The following is a 25,418-nucleotide window of genomic DNA, read 5'->3' on the forward strand; positions in this document are numbered from 1 at the left end:
ACTGTTCACTTAATAAAGATTGAAGTTGGAATTACTATTGTGTAGCGATTTGAGAAGGTAGAACTTCAGTTCTGTATGCTGAACTCTCCCCAGTTTGCCAGATCTGTAGAAAAGATCTTGAAATCAAGAAATAAGCTAGGAGCTGGTGGCTCTTGCCTAGAATCCTAGCTAGTTGGGAGACTGAGGCCAACCCTGGCAAAAAGTTTGTGAGGCCCCATCTCAACAGAAAAATGCTGGGTGTGATGGTGCATGCCTGTCATTACAGCTGTGGCAAGAAGTGTAAAATAAGAGGATTGTAGTCCATGCTGGCCTGGGCAAAAAAAGTGAGACTGTGTCTTCAAAATAACCAGAGCAAAAAGGGCCTTCAGGCATGGTTCAAGTGGTAGAGTGTGTGCTTAGCAAGTGCATAGTCCTGATTTCAGATCCCAGTATCACTAAAAAAAAAAAAAGAAAGTAATAAAAATATTCATAAGTCTTCCTGTCTGTTTAGAAACTTCCTTTGCTGTGGAATTTGGAAATTTTACTGGCATATGTGCAGATGCACATCTTTTTCATTAGTTTGCTGGCACACCGCTATTCCACCAAACTGGAAACATTTCTTCTTTTCTTTTTTTGAACTTGTAGACATATGTTTATTATACATTACTTTTTGTTATGGTGAAATATATTTTTCATCCTATTTGTAAGTGTGCAGTTCAGTGGCATTAAAGATATCACTGTCTTTACCCCAAATCTTTTCATTGTCTATAAAATAAACCCTTTTCTCATTAAATAGTAATTCTCATTCTCTTTTACTCTCAGCACCAGACTTGGTATTTTCTGCAGAGACATTTCCTTTTATTTCCTTAATTATTGTTACTCTTCTACCTGTTCCACTCCCCCGCCCCCCCAAAATTCCTGTTCTTTGAATGTACTCCAGGCTTTTTCATGATTTGCATCTTAGTAGTGACTGTCTTTATTTTTTCTACTTCATTAAAAAAAGTCAAATCATGTTTTTCTAGATATTTAAATTTTACATTCTACTAATCTTTTCAGGTAGGCTGACCTCTGTCTGGCTGTATTTTATGTAGTATTAATGTATCCTCTGATATCCATGGCATTAGAAGCACACCTCTGGGTTGTTCTTTTCTCCAGCTTCTAGTGCCTCCAGCCCTCAAGGTTTCTTCTGAGTTCCCACACCCCTCTTTCACACCAGTTAAACCCTTACTGCCCTTTGAGCAGCAGTGAATTTATAAGTCACGGAGACTCAGTGGTCCTCAGTAGAGGCTAGAGATGGAGGTACTAGCAAAGTCTAACCTGGAAAGCTATATGATGTTGGCCACCACCTGAGATTCTGAGTGAATTGATGCAGGGGGAGTTCAGACTTGGGAATTTTGTCTTTGAAGCTCTGTAAATGATTTTAATATATATCTTGAGTTCAGAGCCAATGCTCTGCATCAGGAACTGGCAAACTGGAAAGGCCCAGAGTAAGTATTTTGGGTGTGCAGGACATAGTCATGGTGTTATATGCTCTGTAGTTACTTCTGGAGGGCAGAGACTGGAAAAGTGACCCTAAACAAAAAATTGGACTCTCCAGTTTGGGGAGCCTTATCTTGCAGTGTGTCCCAGCATCTGGGGTGGTTGGATGTCAGCCAGGATGATGATGAAACTTAAAGAACACTTTCATAAAGAAAAAACAAAACAATAACAAACCTGACTGTTTTACAGGCTCCCTGAGAATTTAGCTTTTGTCCACATATGAGGTATTCTTGTTATAACAGGCACCCTTGTGATTAAAAGTAACAATTCTGTGAAGGAAAAGATAGTTGAGACTTCTCTTTTTCCTTTTGCAAATTTGCAAAAGGAAATGTTTTGCTTCCCTGTCTGAAGGGGAAGAAATGGAGCTGGAAACCAAGCCCTCTCCTAATTATTTAGTATCCACAGAGGACCTGGGAGAGGAAGGAGATGTCTTATTTTAGGAACTGACTGTTACGACTCCCTAAGTAAAGAAACAGTGAGCCACTTTCTGGTTACTTTTTCTCCTTTCCTTCTAAAATTGTGTTGAAAATGATAGCAGAAATGTTAAAAAATGAATTAGACCCATAACGGGGCTGAAAAATAAGAAAGGTGCTTCAGTGGCCTGGAAGCAGTGGAGATACTGTAGAATAAATAAGGCAGGTGGGGTCAAATCAGTGGTGAAGGAACTTCTAACCCAAGAGAGACAAAAGCGGGAACAACTAGCAAAATGAATTTTCTTAACAGAATCTTGGAAGAGTCCCAGGAATTGAAACTAAAGGGAGTGGTAACAAAAGTGGGTAATAAGAGTGTTTGGCCAGGAATTAATGACCTTGAAACAGCTGCTCCCCTCTGCTCTGCAGGCTCAGAGGTGTTGGTGGCGGGGTTTGCTTTTTTAGCTTATTTTCAAACAAACCAGGCAATCTGCCAAGGCAGAACACAGTGGACTGTAGCAGGAAGTTGTTGTCTGGCCCCAGGTATCTCTTGTCTCCTCCTCCAAAGTTATGAGACTTCTGGCCTTTGGTGCAAAGGCAGTTTGGCTGTGTCAATTTGTCATTATTTTCATATGTGATAACAGTTTCTCCACCTCAGTTCCCAGTACCAATCAATCCAGTCCCACATTTGTAAATACGAGCAAGTACCTAAGGCAGGTCATTAGACATTTGAGAAAAAAAGAATGAGCGGGCACTCAGCGAGTCCAGCACAGTGATTAGCAACAAGTTAGCTGGAAAATGCTAGTTCATCGCCTCAGAGTCAAGACAATAGCAGATCTGTAAGCTGAGAACAGCTCATGGGAAAGGATGAGGAAAGGAGTCCTGAGCAGTGTTTTTAGCTGTGGGATTGTAGCCTTAGGAAATGTTGGCTTGGGGTCAGTGGATGGGCTGAACGGCAAATGGAAACAACTCAGGACCTAGAAAATGAGTGGTCTGGAAAATTGAGCAGAGGATTTATTTGAAAATGCAAAGCAGAAGGATTAAGTTTAGAATTAGGAAGCAGAATTAGTGGAGTGTCAACTAAGGAGTAGGAGAAGCAGGGAAAAGCAGGCAAAGAGATAACTCTGGTTCTCAGATGCCACCTGAGAGCCAGAGCGGCCATATGGGCTCTGAAGAGCCAGTTTCTCGTAATAGTGCGATTTCTTTTTCCCACACCATGAAGTCCCTGCTACCTCCTTAGCCCCTTGGTCCACCCTCTCATTTGGAGTTCTCCTGAGTCCCTTAACCATTCTGGATCTGCATAGTATCATTTTTAACACAATGATTTTTCCAATTTTGGTTTGAAAATAATTTCAGCCCTACATGAAAGTTAATGCAAACCATGTGTAGAACCTAATATTTTTTTTAACCTGATTTTTCTATCGCTAACATTTTACCCCCCTAATCAGTTTTTTCTGTCTTAGACCTGCTTGGTAAGAAATATTTTACATCATTTCACAGTTTGTTGCATGTATCATAGTTCCAGTTTTTTCCAGAAGTGATCTTCTTGACTTATTTTTAACATCATTAGCCATGATGTTATAATTTGGATGGCTCTGAAGAATATTAAGGTTTTGATTGCATTTTTTGCTTGGCTTTGCTCCATTGTCCTCCCTTCCCTGCTTTTTCCTCAAATATAATGCAGTCATGCATCACTGGAAGTTTAAGTGTTTCTCATAGAGGTAGGGTACCTGGCAGTGTAAGAGAGAGGTGAGCGGCTTGAGTTCTCAGTGATAGAAGAATGGATTCCCCTAGTTCCTCCGAAATGTCAAGTTCTGAGAGATCTAACATTTCTCTGCCTTTAATTACGTTGATTATTTGTTATACAATATGCAGTCTTTAGTTGCATAGGATTGTATCCCAATGAAACCTAAATGTATAAACATTAAGCCATACTGGAAACTTCAGACATAAAATTGCACCACAGATTGTGTGTGCAGACGGTGACTACTACTGATAATATGTTGGTAACTTCTTTTTTCTTTTTTTTTTTTGTGGGACTGGAGTATGAATTCAAGGCTTCACACTCCTTTTTTTGACAGTTGGAAATTTCTTTAGATGTCAATTTTATGATGGTCCTAATTTTAGATGGGTTAAAATGTGAAGAAAGTATCTTAGGACACTTTTATTGGACTAGTAAAAGAAGAAAGAAAACTAGCTATGTTCCATTCGATTTTCAGTAAAGTCCCATAAGCCTCTAAGCGAAGGAGGAATGAGAGTGAGTGATATTTATACTTCTGCACCACTAGAGGCCAGTAAATTACAGATGCTGTACCATTCTGTCCTCAGGGAAGCATCTTGGAAGGAGGAACTCCAGCCATATTTTTCTTTCATTCATTTATTAAACAGATGTTGTAAGCACCTTGTCAGTAGGGCCCTGTGAGAAACACAGGTCAGGGTGGAGAGAAACGTACAAGACATTTACCAGGAAACTACTGAAAAATAAAGGAAGAGGAAGCAGGAGGCCTGGGGAGCCTGGGGTGCAGGTCTTGCATCTGTGAAAGGAGAGGAGAGGAAGGACGAGGGTAGGAGAGGTCCCAGACACCCACTTGGCCACGAGCAAGGCTTGGGCCAGCCCAACATGAAGCTGGGTGCCCACAGCTGAGGTTGCCCTGGGGAGTCTGTGCCCTGTGGACATGGAGGGAGCTCTTGCCACTGGCCAGACACAGCTTTCAGAGTGCATGGCTTCTGCTTCGAAATTGAAAATGGTGTAGATCCCTCCGGTGTCTTCAGCTGGGGGCTGTCAGTTAACCGCTGTCCTGCAGCACAACCTTTCACGAAAGGTCTGAATAGTGTGCCTTCATCGCTGTGGATCACTTACTGTTCACCTAATATTGTTGGACTCTGAACTCAGCCTCTCAGAAAGAGCTCATCTCAACCAACAAGCCAGGTGCCATAGTGTTCTCTCAAGTCCCAGCTATTCGGAAGGCAGAGGTAGGAAGATTGTGATCCTAGGCTGACCTGAGGAAAAAGCATGAGACCCTATCTGAAATACAAACTAAAAGCAAAAGAACTCGGGTTGTGGCCCAAAGTGGTGGAGCACTTGTCTAGCAAGCATGAAGCACTGAGTTCAATCCCCAGCACCACAGAAATAAGAACAAACAAACTAAAGTATTGATTTAGAAAATCAGATAGAAGTTAAAAAAATGTATTATGTTTTGGGCAAGTGCTCTACCACTGATCCACATTCCTTGCCCCCTAAGAATGTCTTATGTGTTGAAATGTCATATTTATTCCTTTCCTTAGTTGTGGGAAATTCTTAGCTATTACTGCTTCTGTCTCTGCCTTCTATTTTGTAGTTTTTGTGATTCATCTTCTCATGCCTTTCCTTTTTGTCTAAGGACACTTGTCACTGGATTTAGGGCCCACTGTACTGCAGGCTGATCTTATCTGTAGATCCTTAATTATGTCTGCAGAAGTCTGCAATCACACTTTTCCCAAATAAGGTCACCTTCACAAGTGCCAGGGGGGCACAGCGTTCATCCCACTACAACCATTTGGCTCCCTGCGACACGCCATTTGATTGTTTATCTGATTTTTCCCTCCAGCGGTTGATATCAAGAATGATATTCCTAATGTTGACCTGAATAGCTAATGCTCTTGAAACACATTTTCAAATTCTTCTGGAAAGGGAAATTATTTTGTGACACCCAGAGTGTGGGTTCTGTTAACAGGTTTTGAGGTTCCATCCTATTCTTGCAATAGTAAAAAACTGAGAACATCTAATATTAAATTTTTATTTCTCCTATTCCATAACATAAGACTTATAAACACCATGGAGCCCTACTCCTTTCCATATTTCAGCGTACATAATACAATGAACTAACTTGGTCCTGTGTTAAATGACAGTGTACATCAGACTCTTCCTCAGGGTTTCAGAATCCAAGAATTGTGGGCCACAGTAGAGTTCCTTTCTGCACAAAGACTGCAGATCATGTGGGATTAGCATCATCAGTGTAGAGCAGAAACGGGTATTTATAAGCGTTATAACTTTGGCCAAGTTTTATATTTTTCATTTAGTTACCTCCTAGAAAGTTTGAAAATTCAAATATGTCAGCAAAAATATTGATTATGATTGGGTTTTAGGTTTATAATGGTATATGACATTATGTATTTGCTAGTTCCCCAACCCCGTTTCAAAAATTGAGTATGAAAGCTGTCTGCAGAGCACATTTATTCATATAAATCCCATTTTCCTGCACAAAATCCTTAAACACATCCAGTAATGTGTAGACAGTATATATTAACTTGAGGTTGTAAACTATATTTTTAAGGTTACAGTTATCAACTTTTTAAGCGTGATGAAATGTCTTCCCTTTTACTCTCCTCAATAAAATCTATCATTCATTATACTAAAGCCTTTATGACTGAGCCGACGACAGTCCCTTTGCTGAAGCAGTACCGACTGGCGGTGAATGCATTTCAGTCTGCACCCTCTCAGGTCGCTACTAGCTCTGTCCTTTGGGGTTTCACTCTTCACTCGGAAATGGGATCCTAAAGTCATTGAGCTTGGTAGCGTGTGTCTTTTTCTTTTGTTTTCTTAGGTTTTGGCTTATTAACTAGTAAGTCAAAATTCTCAGTCCCTGTGAAGCTTAGCAGCTTCTTTGCTCATTAGAACATGAATAGTCATAGGAGATTAAAAGATGATCCTGCTAGTCGCATTGCTTTCCATCTTAAAGATGACGTTGAAGTCCAGCTAGAAAAGTGGCTGCTGTAGCCTGAGTTATCTTGTGCGTCTCCATTGACTCCCTGGCTGTGCATATGATGACGCATCGTGCTCTCTGCAGCTTGTGGTGCCTGTTAAGTTGCCAACATCAAGTCACCACATGAACATTTTTTAAGAATGGATAAAAATGTGAGCCAGTGGCTCACACCTGCGATCCTAGCTACTTGGGAGGCTGAGATTGGGAGGATCGAGGTGTGAGCACAACCCAGGCAAATAGTTCATGGGACCCATCTCCAAAGTAACCAGAACAAAATGCATTGGAGGCATGGCTCAAGCAGTAGACAACCTGCTTTGCAAGAGTGAGGCCCTGAGTTCAAAACCCTGGTCCTACAAAAAAGTATGAATAAATAATGTGACTCTTCAATCTCAAAGTAAAAAAGTATTCTTTCTTTCAGTTTTTATTTCTAAGATTATAATTGTACTCAATTTTAAGCTATTTACATTAGTCAGATTTTTATGTCATCAGCAGAAAGAATATTTTGAAAATAAGGGTCATATTCTGGATATGCCAGAAGTTTACTACATGAATTCAATCAAAGTACATTATATGCATATATCAAAATATTACAATGAAAACCCTTTGATAGTTCATATATGTTAATAAAAAAGAGAAAGAAAAACAGTTTACTGCCAAGATTATAAAGAATAAAGAGAAATTAATAAAAGCCTCATTACTAAGGTAGTGATCATTTTGATGAGATTTCTTCCCAGTTTTTTTTTGTTTTGTTTTTGGATCTGTATATAAATTCTTTTTAGTTGGTGGTATCAGTTTTTGTTTGTGTTTTAATTGATGATAAGCTTTTTCCTTTTCTGCAAGTTTCCTTTGAAATTTTTTTTTAATGGATTCAAAAAATGTTATTGTTTCAGTTACTTTAATTTGGTTTATTTTTCTCTGATCACAAACCTCTTTAGTTTCTAGTTTTTGCCTGTTATAAATTATGATGAAATGGAGTAGTTCAGATTTGGTGACTGCTACTTTAGGACTGATGCCTGTTCAGGATAGCAAGGGTTGGAGGCTCTTGGTGCACACTGCCCAGCTTCCTGAGAGAGCTCGTTCCCAATGTGACTGTGATAGCCCCATGCAAGTGGCTCAAGTCTCAGTTTGCTTTTTGCTTGAGCCAACTGCTTTTTAAATCCTTTGGACATTTTGATTAGAGGAAATGCCATTGTATCTTAGATGGAGTGTTTTTGATCTCCTTATTTTCTTGGTCCCAATGGTTAAAGCCTTATCTTTGCTTCAGTAACAGCTCTGGGGAGGGACAGATATTAAATAGTAGTACACTTGATTGTAAACTACATCTTGGTTTCATAGGTATTGAAATGAGGGTGGAGATGTATCATGGAATCAAAGGAGTAATGTAAAACTTAATAGCTATTCTTGGGGCGTGTGTGCTTTTGGTAATTTTCTTCTCATGTTTATGAGGTATACTGTTCTTCCTGTTTTATGAATGAGGGGACTGTGAGCTGATGTGACAAAACCACCATAACTTAAAGGCCATAGAGCTGGCTTGACTTCAGGAGTTCTTAATCATCCCAAGAAAAAGGCTCTCCTATATTGATCTTATGGACAGGAATAGTTTTGAAAATCCCACCTATATCAAAGAAATGTCAACTGATCTTTTTTCTTTTTTTTAATACAAAAGAACATCCAGGGTTTTTTGTTTGTTTGTGGTGATGAGTATTGAACCTAGGACCTAGAACATCTGGGCAAGTGCTCTGTCACTGAGCTACATCCCTAGCCCCAAAAGCCTTTTTTGAAGACAAAATTAAAGTGAATACCCAAAAGCTGATGTTGCAGACGTATGTTAGTTTTTGTGTTTGCACAGAATTGCTGCTTGTTGTATTGGTTGTGATGGCTGCTCCTGAAAAGTGACCAGTTGTGTGACTGGTGCATGCTGAATGAACATGGGATGCGAGGAAAAATGGCTTGGGTTCAGCGTTTGGCTCTCCCATGTACTGCCCTTTGCCATTTTCTTAGCTCTTGCCTTGGATTTGTCATTTTCCTCACCTTTATATCTCCGCTCCCCGAAATTAGGTGGTTTTAGCATTTTCACCTTGTTTCTGTAAATTCCTTACTGATACTTGGGCTCAAAAACTACATAAAGCTCTTGAGCCTAGAGAGGAAGCAAGATGACGTACAGGTAGTTTCTTCTTGGGAAAGTCCTGCCAGGGGCATAGGCCTGAATAACTTTTTAGAATGAATTTTTGTTTTCAATTCATTTTCTAATAAACGTCTTCCTAATACAGAAGATACAATATTAGGATAAAACCACTGATGTCTGGGTGCTGACAAGCAGTGTGTTTTCATAGTCATAGACAGTAGATTTTTATGTGGTGAAATTATAAATAATATCAGCATTATTGAAATATATAGAAGATACTTTGATTCTTTGTAAGGTCAGTGTTTTATGGATCACATGTGTTTTTCTATTATGTTTCTAGTTTTAAAGTAAATATTGAACTTATATATGTTGATGGATTATGGAAATGTACATACCATCTTTTATCCATATATTGAACTTCTAGCTGTTACATGTCGACTCTTCTTCCTTTTTATTTGTAAGTTTTTGGCTAAGTGTGACAGGAATGATTTAAGTTGTGACAAGATGTATGAGTTATTTTGGGGATGAAAATCTCCCTTTCTCTTAACCATCTCAAAAATGATTTCTGTAAATTCCTCATAGGTTTAAATATAATGAGCTAAATTACTTTTATATTGATGGTGTATACTAGACAACTTATATTTTTTTCTTGTCATTTTTAGGATTCTGAGTAACAATAAAATATCGGAGCTGAAGAATGGTTCATTTTCTGGATTAAGTCTCCTTGAAAGATTGTGAGTATTCTTTCATTATCACTTCATTTTATTTAATCCATTCTCATTGTAAACTATCATCAAACCCGCAGCTATTCAAAATAAAATTAAGTTTTTACAGCATTTTATTATGAAAAATTTCAGGAACTTAATTTTAAAAGACAGTTATTATCACTGAAAGCAGAGGCCAGTGAACTTTCTGTAAAGGGCTGCATAGTCAGTAAGTTTAGGCTTTGTGGGCCATTTAGTTTATCATGTCATCTCAGCTCTGCTGTTGAAGTGTTAAGGTGGTGGTAGGCAGTAAGTAAGCCAGTGCTTTCCAAGTACAGCATAAGACAGTGTGGCGAGCAATAACAAATGAATCCATGTGAAAGTGTTCCAATAAAGCATTATTTACAAAACAAGTCATGAACCATAGCTTGCTGACCGCTGGCTTAAACCATAGATGCTGTTTTGAAATTCTGTATCATATACTCCCCAAAGTAATCTACATGTTTAATGCAATACCCATCAAAATTCCAATGACATTCATTAAAGAGATTGAAAAATCTACTGTTAAATTTATATGGAAACACAAGAGGCCACGAATAGCCAAGGCAATACTCAGTCAAAAGAACAATGCAGGAGGTTCACAATACCTGACTTCAAACTATATTACAAAGCAATAACAATAAAAACAGCATGGTACTGGCACAAAAACAGACATGAAGACCAGTGGAACAGAATAAGAGGATCCAGATATGAAGCCACACAACTATAAGCAACTTATCTTTGACAAAGGAGCTAAAAATATACGATGGAGAAAAAGCAGCCTCTTCAACAAAAACTGCTGGGAAAACTGTTTAGCAGTCAGCAAAAAACTGAAACTAGATCCATGTATATCACCCTATACCAAGATTAACTCAAAATGGATCAAGGATCTTAATATCAGACCCCAAACTCTTAAGTTGATACAAGAAAGAGTAGGAAATACTCTGGAGTTAGTAGGTAATAGGTAAGAACTTTCTCAATGAAACCCCAGCAGCACAGCAACTAAGAGATAGCATACATAAATGGGACCTCATAAAACTAAAAAGCTTCTGTTCATCAAAAGAAATGGTCTCTAAACTGAAGAGAACACCCACAGAGTGGGAGAAAATATTTGCCAACTATACATCAGACAAAGGACTGATAACCAGAATATACAGGGAACTTAAAAAACTAAATTCTCCCAAAACTAATGAACCAATAAAGAAATGGGCAAGTGAACTAAACAGAACTTTCTCAAAAGAAGAAATTCAAATAGCCAGAAAACACATGAAAAAATGCTCACCATCTCTAGCAATAAAGGAAATGCAAATTAATACCACGCTAAGATTCCACCTCACCCCTGTTAGAATAGCCATCATCAGCAACACCACCAACAACAGGTGTTGGCGAGGATGCTGGGGAAAAAGGAACCCTCTTACACTGTTGGTAGGAATGTAGACTAGTACAACCACTCTGGAAAAAAATTTGGAGGCTACTTAAAAAGCTGGACATCGATCTACCATTTGATCCAGCAATACCACTTTTGGGGATATACCCAAAAGACTGTTACTCCAGAGGCACCTGCATATCCATGTTTATTGCGGCACTATTCACAATAGCCAAGTTATGGAAACAGCCAAGATGCCCCACCACTGACGAATGGATTAAGAAAATGTGGTATCTATACACAATGGAATTCTATGCAGCCATGAAGAAGAACGAAATGTTATCATTTGCTGATAAATGGATGGAATTGGAGAACATCATTCTGAGTGAGGTTAGCCTGGCTCAAAAAACCAAAAATCGTATGTTCTCCCTCATATGTGGACATTAGATCAAGGGCAAACACAACAAGGGGTTTGGACTATGAGCACAAGATAAAAGCGAGAGCACACAAGGGAGGGGTGAGGATAGGTAAGACACCTAAAAAACTAGCTAGCATTTGTTGCCCTTAACGCAGAGAAACTAAAGCAGATACCTCAAAGCAACTGAGGCCAATAGGAAAAGGGGAACAGGTACTAGAGAAAAGGTTAGATCAAAAAGAATTAACCTAGAAGGTAACACCCACGCACAGGAAATCAATGTGAGTCAATGCCCTGTATAGCTATCCTTATCTCAACCAGCAAAAACCCTTGTTCCTTCCTATTATTGCTTATACTCTCTCTATAACAAAATTAGAAATAAGGGCAAAATAGTTTCTGCTGGGTATTGGGGGGGGGAGAGGGAGGGGGCGGAGTGGGTGGTAAGGGAGGGGGTGGGGGCAGGGGGGAGAAATGAACCAAGCCTTGTATGCACATATGAATAATAAAAAAAAAAATGAAAAAAAAAAAGAAATTCTGTATCATAAAATGGTGTATGTCTTATAAGTAAAATTAAGAAAAGCATTTCAAGGGGGAAAACTTTTACATAAGGTATGATATTTTATTCAGATACCTTTGAATATAATAATATATTTTTGCTCAGAAATTCAGTCTAGTTTTTATATGATCTGATGTGTTATAAGTAGCACTCATTTTCGCTTTAATGAATTTTAGGAAATAGATAAGTAATTTGCTGGTATTCCAAGTGCTCTTCAAGGATCCTGTTTCAAATTGTCTTATTACTCATGCATTTAGGATAAAATTGCAAAATATATAGGGGGACACACTGAACATCTCTGTTTCTGTGACATAATAAAGTATCTTCATTTTTCTTCTCATTTCTCTGTTTCAATTTCTGTCCTTCTCTACCTTGGTTTTCCTTGATCATTTTATCTAAGGATGTCTGCAGTCAAAACTTGCAGGCAACTTTGTTGCTTTGTTTCCTGATGTGTTATTTAAGCATGTACCACTTAGAGCTCTGCATCCTTTACATGTCCCTGTTCTTCTCATTTAGATCAGATGACTTTCAGTTAGGTTACACATATGAACTTGCACATATCGTGCATATATAGCACATACGTCCACAGTTACATGTGTGTATGTACATTTTTTTATTGTTGTGTTTGGAGTACATTGTGTCATTTACAAAAGTTCTTGCAATATAACATGTATATCATACTTGAATTTCCCCTCTCCAACATTGTCCTTTTTCCATCCCCTCTTTTTCTGTTCCTGGAATAGTTTCAACAGGTGTCATTTTTCCATTTACACCCAGGTGTACACAGTATTTGCACCATATTTACCCTCCTACACCCTTTCCTTACCTCCTCCACCCTTCCACTGATACTAGCCCCTCAGGCAGGACCTGTTTTGCCCTCTTGTTCTCGAATTTTGTAAATGAAAAGGAAAAAAATGACATTTTTGTTTGCTTAAGATAGCTACACAGGGAGTTTCCTTGTGACATTTTCATGTATATATGTATTGTAACCCGAATTGGTTCATATCCTCTATTTTTCTTCTTTCTACCTTAGTCCCCTTCTTATGGTGACTTCAACAGGTTTAAAAATTCTGTATTTGTTCTTGTATAAAGAGTACATCAACCATCTCTACCTTCCTAACTTCCTCCTTTTACCCTCCCCTTGTCATATGTGACCTCTCCTTAGTGTGACTTATTCTTAATAATATTGCTACATTTGTATTAGTTCTATATTCCACCATTGAGAGAAAACATGCAGCTTTTTGCCTTCTGAACCTGGATAACATAAGATGATGTTCTCGAGTTCCATCCATTTACCTGCAGATGATAAAATTTCATTCTTGTTTGTGGCTGAATACAATTCCATTGTGTAGAAATACCACATTTTCTTAATCCATTCATCAGTAGTGGGGCATCTTGGCTGTCTCCATTGCTTACATTTGATATGCACACATCATACACATGCATATATATATATGTGCAGGAACACACACACTATACACAAACGTATGTAAATATGTAAAAGCAATTTTGGCGAAAAGTACTTAATTGTCAGAACTTTTTTTCCTATTTTTATTCAGATATTGCTATCATATTCCAACATAGCTCATGACCTTCAGAGGACGGTGGCCATACCTCTAGCTCCTGGCCTACAATGCTGAGGACATCCCTTATACACATTCCGTGGCTGCTGGTTCAGGAATGGACATTTGAATCAGTTTGGTTGAGTTGAGATGTGTTTGGTACTTTTGTAAAAGGAATTTCTTCCCTGTCACCAGAGGCGATGGTTGTATGTACCTCTGGTATAGAAGTCATCCTGCTCCTGGCTTGAGATAGTATGACATGCTAAAGAGATAAGTAAGGATCAATACGAATGCAGGGGAGCCTGAGAGGACCCTGATAAAGCCTGAAGCCTGTGGACTGTTAGCTTGTAGAAGGCAGTAAACTCCTGTCAGGTTTTCTGTCCCTTGTGAAGAGAGGTAATCTGCAAATATCCAAACATGCACACATTGCCAGACATTTAGAAGGTGCTCAGGAAATAGTCCAAGAAACTCCAGTGCTCGCTCTTTCTAAAAGGAAGGACAGCCGGCAGCATGCCTGGGTTGTAAATGGCCTCTGTTGTGTTTAGCACTCATTAGCCTTGAAGTGGTTGTCACAGTGTGACTAGCATGGCTAATGTTCTACGCTGTGGTGTGAATTACTGCCCTTCTTTTGTTTAGTTCTTAATTTCCTTGGTCTTTGACCTTATTTTTTGGCCTTTTGTTGATAATAAATTTCTACATGGTAAAAGCAAATTAGATTTCCATTGATATTAAGATGCAATGACTTTTTAGCCAGGGGCCATTTATAAATGAATCCCAGAATACCATTGCCTTTTGTGGGAAAAAAATAGGCATGTGTATACACACACACACACACACACACACACACATATGACTTTGAGAAACATACCTTATTAGTGGGTGTTTCAGCCTCAAACCACAGTGCTGACACTGGGATGGAGGCCTCCTCTATTGGAGAGCATTTTTACCTGTGCAGAGACCCTAAGCTCAGTACTTTCTCTGTACAGAGAAGTCCAGGGCAGAGTTTTGGCTTTACGTTTCAGGAAAGAAGGGGAGGCGGGAAGGGGTTTCTAGGTGTGACCTGCCACCCACACTATATTTGTGGGAGAGCAGACCCTTTAGAAAGAAAAGGAATGATGTAGCTGGATCCTCGCTGTTCTGGCCTTAAAGGAAGAGCAGAGGCTAAGGGGTAGACCATGCCACAGGCTTATCTGTGGGGAGGAGTTCAGACAATCCCCTTATTGTTCCCCAGTACAGATTTTGTTCCTTCAATGCAAATGAATGGTTCCTGTGAGTCTTGAGAGGTGCTTTGGCTCCAGTCTGGCAGTAGAAACCACCTACCTACCCTGTGCCTGCCCCAGCAGCCTTACCCTGATTAACAGATGGTGGGTAACTGGCCCAATTCCCTTTCCTTTCAGCTGGGCCATTTGATTCATGCTCCATACTGTCCTTCAGATTTCCCCAGAGGACCAAGGCTCCATCTGACTACAGTATAACCTCTTCAGCACTGTGCCGTTCATTGGCTTCTGTCTCATTCTTGTCTTGCTTCTCTCTTTCCCATTTGGCTCATCCTAGCATCATCTCTATGGCAAAGCTACTTGTATTTGTATCCTTCTACCTAAGAGGTACAACCAGCCACATGCAATGTTTGCAATCCAGATTCGGCTGGAGACCACTGAACATGAGAACAAGTTAACCAAATACCTTGAAAATACGGCAGATGAGAACATGGTGTAAAAGATGTTGGTAGAACAAAGAATTACTTAAACCAGAGCCAAAACTTCAAAGCCATGGCCTTAAAATCCCTGGAGTCAAGTCATACAGAATAAGAGATACAGTTTGGCAGGTGTGGCAGATTAGGACTGGTCGAATTGAACTAGCTAACACACCTCAGAGATCGAACAAACTTGGAGACCAGGCCATCCTTGGTGGTTCCTTTGAGTTGAAGGATAGATTTATAACAGGATTCCTCCCCCCCGTAAGACATTCACATTTGTATATTCATCGTTCCTCCTTTCTTCTCCTCTTTTCCCTCTTCCTTTTAGAGTAACATCATTCTTGTATTGTATTATATACTTAATTATCAGTATTTTGTGTCATGCCTCCCCCCATATACTCTAACCACTGACACTAGGGTGATGTACTGATGAATGTGTTTAACTCCCCAAGTGATGCGTGGAGACCACCAGAGTAATTCATCATCTCTCCCCAGCTATTTAGAGTCTGTTCTTGCCCATAAGAGATGAGGAGATTTGGAGAAAAATTTCATAGCTTCTAAGATACAGGAAGAAAGTCTCTGTTCTTTTTCGTGATGACCTAGAGAGGTATGGGGACCTGGGGGTATGGTTAGTCTGAAGGCAGTGGTGGTTTTGAGAGGTGGATGGAACCAACCACAGAGGCCTTTCTGTGATGCCAAAGAATTGTTTTCTTGCTTATTGAAGGCATTTGGATTTAGGGTCTGATGCTTTGAAGGCATCTCTCACATACTGTGTTTTCTTTCTTAAAGGAATTGTGTTAAAATATTCCTTTAGTTTTGTTAAAGCAGTTCTTAAGCTTCTTTTCACTTGGATTTTAATGATCCAGTGTTTTCGGATTTAATTCTACATCCTAAAGTTAGACTTATGTTTACTAGAGATGCTGATGGTTGAGGGGGAGATGTTAAATGTGAAAGTCTGACTATAAATATCTTTGGCAGTGCCTGGTTAATGTGGCTGTTATTAAATATTATATAACATGTCAAGAATTTTTGTTATTAAGGTGGAAGTGTATCTTTAAATCACGTCACAGTGCTCAGTTACTCATGAGAGGTGTTTGTAGAAACACCCACAGTTGACTATTGACCACAGACTTACGTATGGCTTTAGCTAAATCAGTTCTTCCTGTAGAGGCCACTTAAAATCTGAAAGCGAAATTTATGTTTTGAAAAAACGGAACTGACATTATGTATTTCTTTTTTATTTTATTTTATTTTATTGTTCATATGTGCATACAAGGCTTGGGTCATTTCTCCCCCCTGCCCCCACCCCCTCCCTTACCACCCACTCCGCCCCCTCCCTCTCCCCTCACCCCTCACCCCCTCAATACCCAGCAGAAACTATTTTGCCCTTATTTCTAATTTTGTTGTAGAGAAAGTATAAGCAATAATAGGAAGGAACAAGGGTTTTTGCTGGTTGAGATAAGGATAGCTATAAAGGGAGTTGACTCACATTAATTTCCTGTGCGTGCGTGTTACCTTCTAGGTTAATTCTTTTTGATCTCACCTTTTCTCTAGTTCCTGGTCCCCTTTTCCTATTGGCCTCTATTTGTAGAGCTTTTTAGCTTATGTAAAACAAGCCATAAATTTATGGATTGAATTTTCTTATAAAATCATCTTATCCTTTTGAGGTGTAGGGTTGGGGTCAGTGGGGAGTTGGGGGTTGGGGAAGATAGCTCATCAACAACTTGTGGCTGATGGTTTATTGTATTTTCTGGGACTTAAGATCTCACAAACTTAAAAAGTTTCAACAAAGATAAAATTTTAATTTGAAAGAAAAATTGAAGGGACAGTGCCATAATCTCCCAAGTCACCAGTTTATTTGTTTGTACTCAAAACCTCAATAATTATTAACAATTTGCTGTCATTTCCCCTTCTGTGTTGGAATATGCCTGTACATACATTTGCTAGATCATTAGAAGGTCACCTGCAGATAATCATGACACTTTGTTTTTATTGAGAAATATGAATGACTCTGAATGAGATGCATCATTTTCTGACTCGGACTTTATGAATGTCCTGGTGATTTTGTGGCAAACCATAATTGATTAAGCTATTTTTACAGTGAAGGTTAGTTAACATTGTTCTGCCTCTCAGCTTTATTTTTCATTGACTGTCTCTCTCTCCCTGGGCTCAGCAGCCCCTGGTCCTGTGGGACCTGTGGACTCTTGGGGAAGATGGCGTAAGCAAGCGAGTACGGCATGATGAGAGGCACGATGGGGAGTCTCTCAGAGAGACTTTTCTGGAGGAAGAAATGGGGTTTAGTCCAAAGTCTCACAAGTGAATGAGGAGTTAGCCAGGCAGGAGAAGAGATGTAGGGTGAGGATATGGGGTGGGGGAGATTGAGCAGTATGCCATAAATAGGAAGGTCACATGCAAAGTCAAGTGGTGAGACAATAGTCCTTTTTTTTCTCATTTTTCTCTTTGTGATAGTGGGGATCAGATCCAGGGCCTTCAGCGTGCTAGACAAGTGCTTTACCACTGAGTTATGACCCTAAACTGGTCCTTTCTAGAAACATTGTAAAATGTGACTTGTGTAAACGAAGAGAGAAAGATTGAGTGAATGTGAAAAGTGTTGGGCAGAAGGGGGAGTGAGAATGGAGTAGGAGGCTGGTGAAGTGGCTCAAGTAGTAGAGTGCCTGTCTAGCAAGCATGAGGTCCGTGAGTGCAAACCCCAGTACCAAAAAAAAAAAAAAATCCCCAAAACAAAAAAAGTGGTGAGAGTGGGAGTAGGAAAGACTGGCAAGGCTGGGGCCATTGCTAGACTTACAAGTTTCTTTAAAGACTTTGAACTTCTTTCTGAGTGGACTATAGCTCTTGAAGGTTTTAATTAGAGCAGAACCATGACCAAGAGTCTGTGTAGAAGGCTCACTTTAAATGGAGAATTGCTCAGAGAAGCTAGAGTAAAAGTGGAATTGTGTGGTATGCAACCTGAGTAGGGTCATGACAGAGGGAATGGAAGAGGTGGCTGAGTTTTTGAGACATTGTTACCATGTTTAAATCATTTCTTTTTCAATTTAAGTTTTCCAACATGCAGAGAAGTTGAAAACATTACTTCCAGCACTTTGATTTAATCCTGGCCAGCTTTTGGGCATGTTCACTCTCTCTATTGCTCTAGGTATAAATTTACCTGTTTCTTTTTAGTACATTCTGTTGTCAGTTTCAGATGTGCTTAAATCCTGGCCATTTATTAGCATCAAGAGTTTGGCCAAATTCCTTAATCTTTCTGTGTGAATTCCCTCATTAGTAGTGATGATACATCCCAGAGTGATTGTTGAGTTCTCGACAGAGTGCTAACCACAGAACCCTACTCAGTAGGCTGAGTGATTTGTGGAATATGTAGTTGCCTTACTTCTGATGAATGTATTTAGTAATAATATTTAGAGCACAGGTTTTATGTCTTATTTACTAGTTACTTCCTTTTTTAAAAAAAAAAATGTTGTGAAATATAGTGAAGGTTTGTTAACTTTTATTTGGAAAACCTGACTGACTGCTTAGTAGGGATAGGGTGGACTTGTATCCCTGGTCCTAGCTACTCAGCAGCACTTGATATCACAGAAAGGGATGAGACACCTGGGTATTAGTCACTTTTCTGTCACCATGACAGAATCCTGGAGAGGAACAATTTAAAAGACGGAAGGATTTATTTTAGTTCACAGTTTCTGAGGTTTCAGTCCATCGTGGCAGGGAGGGCATGAAGGAACGGATCATCTCATGGTGGACAGGAAGTACAGAGAAGACAAGGGACCAGGAACCTTTAAAGACAGGCCAACAATGACCGACTTCCTCCACCTTGTCCAGTTTCCACTGCCTCCCAAAATAGTACCACCAGCTGGGGACAAGGCATTCAGCACATGAACTTGTGGGGTACATTTCATGTTCAAACTGTAATACACGAGAAAGTGGACTAGGTTCAAGTGGAGGCCATGATATTGATAAGACTCACTTGTTGCACTTCCAGAGAAAGGGTCTTGAAAATTTCTAATCCATCTCATGTATTAAATGGCATGGGCAGTGTGGGAAGACACACTACAGTGACATATCAGGGGTGCTGGTCTTGCAGTAAACAAGTGGCTGTCACTGCTGGTGAGCTGAGGCCAACCTCATCAGAACTTTTTTTGTGAATTTCTGGGAAACCTGTCCAGCCCAATACTCAAACTTTTGCACTGTTGATGGTTAGAGTAAGCTGTTAAAAAACAAAACAAAACATGTTATGGATCAGGCCATGCAGCAGTTAGCTTTCATTTGCTGGTGGGACAAAGAAGTTGAATGTGCTTTTCAAATGCATAGAAGAAAACACAGGTCTATGTTCACCTCAGTAAAACTTCCTCGGAGTCTTTTCTTACCCACAAATAGAGTAAGGATGCCTGGTGCTTTCTGTGTTGGACGAGTTTGAGAAGGCAGACTGAAGATTGTTCTCTAAATAATCTAGACTGCTTGGGCACAGGGTGGTGTGTCCATGGTGTGGAGCAGTAGCTCTGAAAGAACCTGAGACACAAGTCTCCTCTTCGTTGTGGCAACAGGTAACCTTGAGGTCCAGGATCTACTTTCAGCATGGCCTTTTAAACCTCAGCTAAAATAAGTGAGGAACCTAGAGGTACCTGCTGACCTGGCTTGTATTGAGCATTCCTCTGCATGCCTGTGTTGTTTTGTCAACAATGCATGCACCCCTAAGCCACATATGATTGTGAAGAGAACACAGGAAATGCAAATGTGGCTGTGTAAGGAAGAGGCAAGGCTGCCATTGTTAGGTGGAGACAGACTCCCCATGATCTGGGGTCATTTTCTCAGACAGAAGATCAGAGGTCCCTGTGACTCAGTGGGCAAGGGTATAAATGAGGAGTCCTGAAACCCAGGCTCACTACAGTGTCCAATATAGCTGAAGTGTGGCTTAGATACTGGCACAAACGTTGTCCCAGGAAATGTATGGTATCTGACTGCCAGCTGACTGCAGAGGTCTAGCTGAACAATTGAGTGGGGTGTCTTGAGAGTCCACCCTGCGCCCAGGCACTGTGAGCACAGTAGTAACCTTAGCTTGCTGTCCAAATCTCTGTTTGGTAGAGAGCTGTGGCACTCACTGCTGCCCCCTGGTGGTTCAGTTACTGGCATGGACTTGCCAGTGTGTTTGAGAAGGAGAATAAATTGTGACTGCCATGCCATGCCAGGAGATACATACAGGGTGTCTGCATCTTTGCTTTGAGCTATATATGATGATTTACCACATATTTGTGTTCTCCCTTTATGGAAGACCTAATAAAGAAGTACAGGGAGATGAAAATACGAAAAACCAAATGATAGAAATTTAAGAGTGAAAACTTTTAAATACATTTAAAAAAAATTCAGTTTAATGATGTTTTTCATAAATACAGTTAGAAACTGTAGAAATAATGTATATGATTATAGTTTAGTAATAGCTTTGAATTTAAGTAATATTAGGACACATGTACTTTTTATGACACTTAACTTTTACATTGACCAAAATGAAAGGTTTTGTCACTTACATAACCTTTTTGACTTCAGTTTTTTCCCATTATTACTGTTACTATTGCTTTCTGTACAGCAGGCCACTGTAGCATGTCTAAGTATTTCTTAACAGTGTTGTTATGTGACTAACTCTCGTTTTGTTTGTCACAGGGACCTCCGGAACAATCTTATTAGTAGCATAGATCCAGGTGCCTTTTGGGGACTGTCATCACTTAAGAGATTGTGAGTGTTTGAATTGTTTCTTTATGAGTTTGAACTGTTTCTTTCATAAGTAGCTGTTAACTTTAGCATTACAAAAATGAATACTTAATAATTTTAGAGGGTCCCATGGCCAGGTCCCTGATAGAAGAACAGAGAGAATTTTTAATGTAAGTGTCTTGGAAGGTGTTTAATTTTCACAGTAACATGAATTGTTTGGTGGTAAGCAATTGTGTCCCTGTTATGTTAGTAAAATCATTACCATGCCACCTTTGCAAGCTAACATGATCTATAGACGATTTTCAAGTTACGACTCCATTTAAACTGTATCTTTTATAAGTAACATCTAAGTTATGACTCCACTTATACTGTATCTGTTATAAGTAACACATAAGTTATGACTCCATTTAAACTATGTCTGTTAAAAGTGACACATAAGTTGAGCCCCTTTCTATTAACAACGTAATCTTGCCATGTTCATGTGCATTTTGTGTATTATTATTATTGTTTCAAGACCTAAAGACTAATTTTTATTACTTCCATAGTTAAACAATTCCTCCAGTTATGCTCTTTTCACAATGTCCCATATTTGAGAAGTGACAGTCAAGCCACATGGACTGTCTCACCATCCTGTATTCCTTCCAAAGACATTTATTGGGCACTGGCTGCTTATCGTGCTCCTACTTCTCTGGAAGGGCTCATAGATTCCTAGGGGCAATGTAATGGAGGACAAAGAATTTTCTGTATACCCTTCTAAGTTCCTTGCTGGGACCCTTTAACAAAAGACAGATGAACAAGGGAAAAACAGGTTTATTAACAGGTATGTATTTCATGTGTATACTTGGGATCAAACCCTGGAAAAGGATGACTCTCAAGGATAGGCTTAGAACTCTGGCATTCTAGGTGTCCATGGCAAGGAACAACACATTTTTAGAGAAGTGTCAGGGCAAAGGAAAAAGACCTTGAGTCTCTTAGAGATAGCAAATTATGGGAAGGCCAATAAAAGGAAAATTAATGGTAGATGAAGACCTGCTCTGTTACAAACTGTGAGGCTGGGGCTAATCACTGATTCTGATACTTAAGTTCTAGATTATTCCCTCCAACTTTTTCTTCAAAGGAGGAGTGTGACATCATGTCATTAGGTACAACCACTTGTTATTCCTCCCCTTATGATCCACACTACTAAATTAACAGCTCTTTTGGTAATAGAAAAGTTAATACTAATAAAATCTCTATGCCACGATAGAGACTGAAGATGACTCCACGAATCCGGTTTCATCAGGATATTTTAATGATATTGTACAATACCTTAGGTTCTGTCTAGTTCTTTATCTTAAATGATTTCTCATGTACTGCCATCTAAAATAAGTAAAAAAAAAAAAAAGAATTCATCTTCAGTAGCATCTAATTTAATTACTGGTATTGTAGTAGGCATCGCCTTAGCTTTTTCTCATTGCATTACACATTAAGTAGTCTCTTGTGTTCTTGTCTTGGAAGGTAATTGCCATTTATAATGTTCTTCCCAGAAGAAAATACATTCTTAATTCCAAACAGCTCAATTACGAGCTTACGGTACACAACTTGAAAGCTGAGGCGTCCTAAGTATAGGCTCAGTGGATGCAAAGATACCTGCCATTAGCAATGCTTGCTGGTTGTGTATAGATGCAGCCACTTTTTCATATGGGGCCTTAAATCACTGATTTCAGTGGTGCCTCCTACTTGAGGGCCACACATAGTGTTTGTAAATGTGTCACACCTTAAGTAGCTTTCTGAAAAATCACCAGAAGTAGTTGGAAGCCAGACCCATTCAGTTTCTCTTGCTTTATTAGCAAATTCAGACTGATTCTCAATCCAAATGAAAAGCCATTATCAATACCTAAATTCTGTTTTAAGTAGGTATAGCTGTAATGAAATTGTTTCTCAAAGAATCAATGGTAATTACACCATTTAAAGCTTAGAATTGAGACAAGATAATGAATAGGACCAGAAATGCTTCTTTAAGCAACAATTTACAAGATGATGCTTAATTTTCTTGTACACTAAAACACAGAAGTAAAACTAGAATTAAAAACAGTCCCACTCAATCAAATACTTAGCTTTAATATTCTGAAGAGATTGAGCTATATAGCAAGCACAGATGAAGATTTATGTTGCTTAAGATTCTTTCGGCAAAAGTTCCCATAGGAGAGGGAAGGTGGTGCTACGAAACGATGGGATACACGGTTACTTAAGAAAGCTTTTGAAATACGTAAAGAAAACAACAGATGAGTACAAATGCTATGTTCTTATAATTTATGGTTAAGCTCATAGGTTTTCTGTCATAACTAAGTATTCAGCTTGCAATTACAATTTTTTGGTTTGAAAATAGGAGCTTCACGTCACTTTTTTAGAGTAACTCAAGGTGTAATTTAAAGAATGTGTACTTCTCTGCACAGAGAATAATATGGATGTGGAAGAAAATGTGATAAAAATATTTTTGAAATTTTGATTCAGAGAGCTTGTTCTGCTTCTATTGAAATCCAAAGTATATGGAATTATTCAAAATCTAACAACTCATAAAAATGAAGATTCATTGATTGCTGTAGGGGTTTCTTGCATAGGGTACCAAGTCCACTGATGAACAAGGATGATAGACATGCCACCCTAGTTGAAAGTTATAGAAATTGTCAGTTGATATCTCCCAACCAAATGCAGGTCGCTGATTAAATGTAAAATTGTGTTCATTGTCCTTAGTGTAAAGTAAAATAAGTGAGGAGAGATTCAACAAAATCTTAACTGAAAATTCGGCCTGAGTTATAAGTAAAACATTTCATAGGCTGAGGAGAAAGATAACAATGTTTAGAAAGTAACATTTGATGGGAAATAGAAGTTAGGGCTAACTGACAAAATAATTGGACCATTACTGAGATATCGTTAAAGTCATTCGGCTTGAAACTAAATGATAGGTCTGTTTTTCATTACAGTCCAAACTTGCAGGTGTTTAAGGAATTAAGTTAGCATTAAGTTTCAAATGTTTTTGAGGAAACAAAAGTTCTCACATTTTGATAACTTAGCCTTTTATCGTTATCTACTATTTGCTGGACAAGATTGGGCTGTGTTCTCCAGCTGCCCTGGCATAATTAACTGTGTAGGTCATCTAAGGAATTGTATTGCAGACAGTAAGACAAATTGAGTCCCATTTTTACTAGTCCACTTTTATCTTGAGTAATTTTGTAGGAGTTACTGCTTGAAATATAATTAAGTATCATCTAGTCTGTGTGTCAGTAGTAAGTGAAAGCAAGAATCATTTTCTCTGAGTGCCATTCTTATCTCACGTGAGGTGGGTAAACATCTCAAGGGTGCAGAAAAGAAAGGTGCAGTTCTTGAATATTGAGTGTATAAGACGTGTATTAATGAAGAGAACTACTGGAAGATACATTTTTCTCCCTTTCACCTTAGGGACCTGACAAATAATCGAATAGGATGTCTGAATGCAGACATATTTCGAGGACTCACCAATCTGGTTCGGCTGTAAGTACCTTTCTTTCTTACTAAAATATAAGGAAGTGTTTGAACCAGTATGCAAATATTTATGAATACTCATGATGCATTTAATATTAGAGTAGCAGCTATAGGGGCAACTTTACTTGGGACTTCAGAAGAAAAAATGGATAAGGAATTTGCAACTTAATCTTGGAGATATAGCGTCTTCAGAATGTAAAGCACATTGAGTATCCACAGTGATTGGGACCAGGAGTGTTTCAGATTTGGATTGATTTTTTCATGTTTTGGAATATTCTATATGTTTTGTGTGATGCTCTGGGGACCCAAATATAAACTTGAAATTCCTTTGTGTTTCATATACGCCTTATAATCATAGCCTGAAGATAATTTTATACAGTATTTTTAATAATTCTGTGCATGAAATAAAGTTTCATGGGGTGTAATTTTCCACTGGTGCCATCATGTCAGTGCTCAAAAGCTTTGGATTTTGGAGCATTTTGGGTTTCAGATTTTCATATTAGGGATGTTCAACCTGTAATACATTATAAACCCTCTTACCCACCTCCCCCACCACACGTTTGCCTACAGAAAAGAACACATTCATATTGAGAGTTGTGATTGAAAACTTTGCTTGTCTGGGCAAATTTCTTCTTCTTCTTTTTTTTTTTTGCAATACTGGGGCTTGAACTCAAGGACTGGAACCATTCTACCAGCCCTTTTTTGTGATGGGTTTTTTCAAGATAGGGTCTTGAGAGCTATTTGCCTCAGCTGGCTTTGAACCACAGTCCTCATGATCTCTGTGGCCTGAATAGCTATGTTACAGGTGTGGGCAAATTTCTTGTAAGGGGTAAAATGTGAGCTGATGGGACAGAAAATTTACAAAGATTTGGATGGTTAGGGAAGAAAAGACGCCAAGCCAGTGATGTATGGAGGGGGAAATGAGAGAAAGACCAGTTCTCTGATGGCCTCTAACCATGTGTTTGGGGTGAGTTGTTTAATTTTTCTGTTTTTCATCTATAAAGCAGGATTAACAGTACCTCAAGGTTATTACAAGGATTAAAACAAATTATGACTAGTTATCACC

At 39.0% G+C, this 25,418-nt stretch overlaps 1 protein-coding gene across 1 annotated transcript in view; it reads left to right on the forward strand.

The window, feature by feature from the left end:
* Adgra3 (adhesion G protein-coupled receptor A3) overlaps positions 1–25,418 on the forward strand; it is a 120,466-nt gene that overhangs the window by 22,730 nt on the left and 72,318 nt on the right. The window contains exons 2-4 of the mRNA XM_020184406.2: positions 9,458–9,529; positions 20,804–20,875; positions 24,290–24,361. Coding sequence (XP_020039995.1) covers positions 9,458–9,529; positions 20,804–20,875; positions 24,290–24,361 — 216 coding nt within the window. The remainder of the gene's footprint in view (positions 1–9,457; positions 9,530–20,803; positions 20,876–24,289; positions 24,362–25,418) is intronic.

Source organism: Castor canadensis, chromosome 9 (genome assembly GCF_047511655.1).
Source record: "Castor canadensis chromosome 9, mCasCan1.hap1v2, whole genome shotgun sequence".
NCBI classification, from domain to species: Eukaryota; Metazoa; Chordata; class Mammalia; order Rodentia; family Castoridae; genus Castor; species Castor canadensis.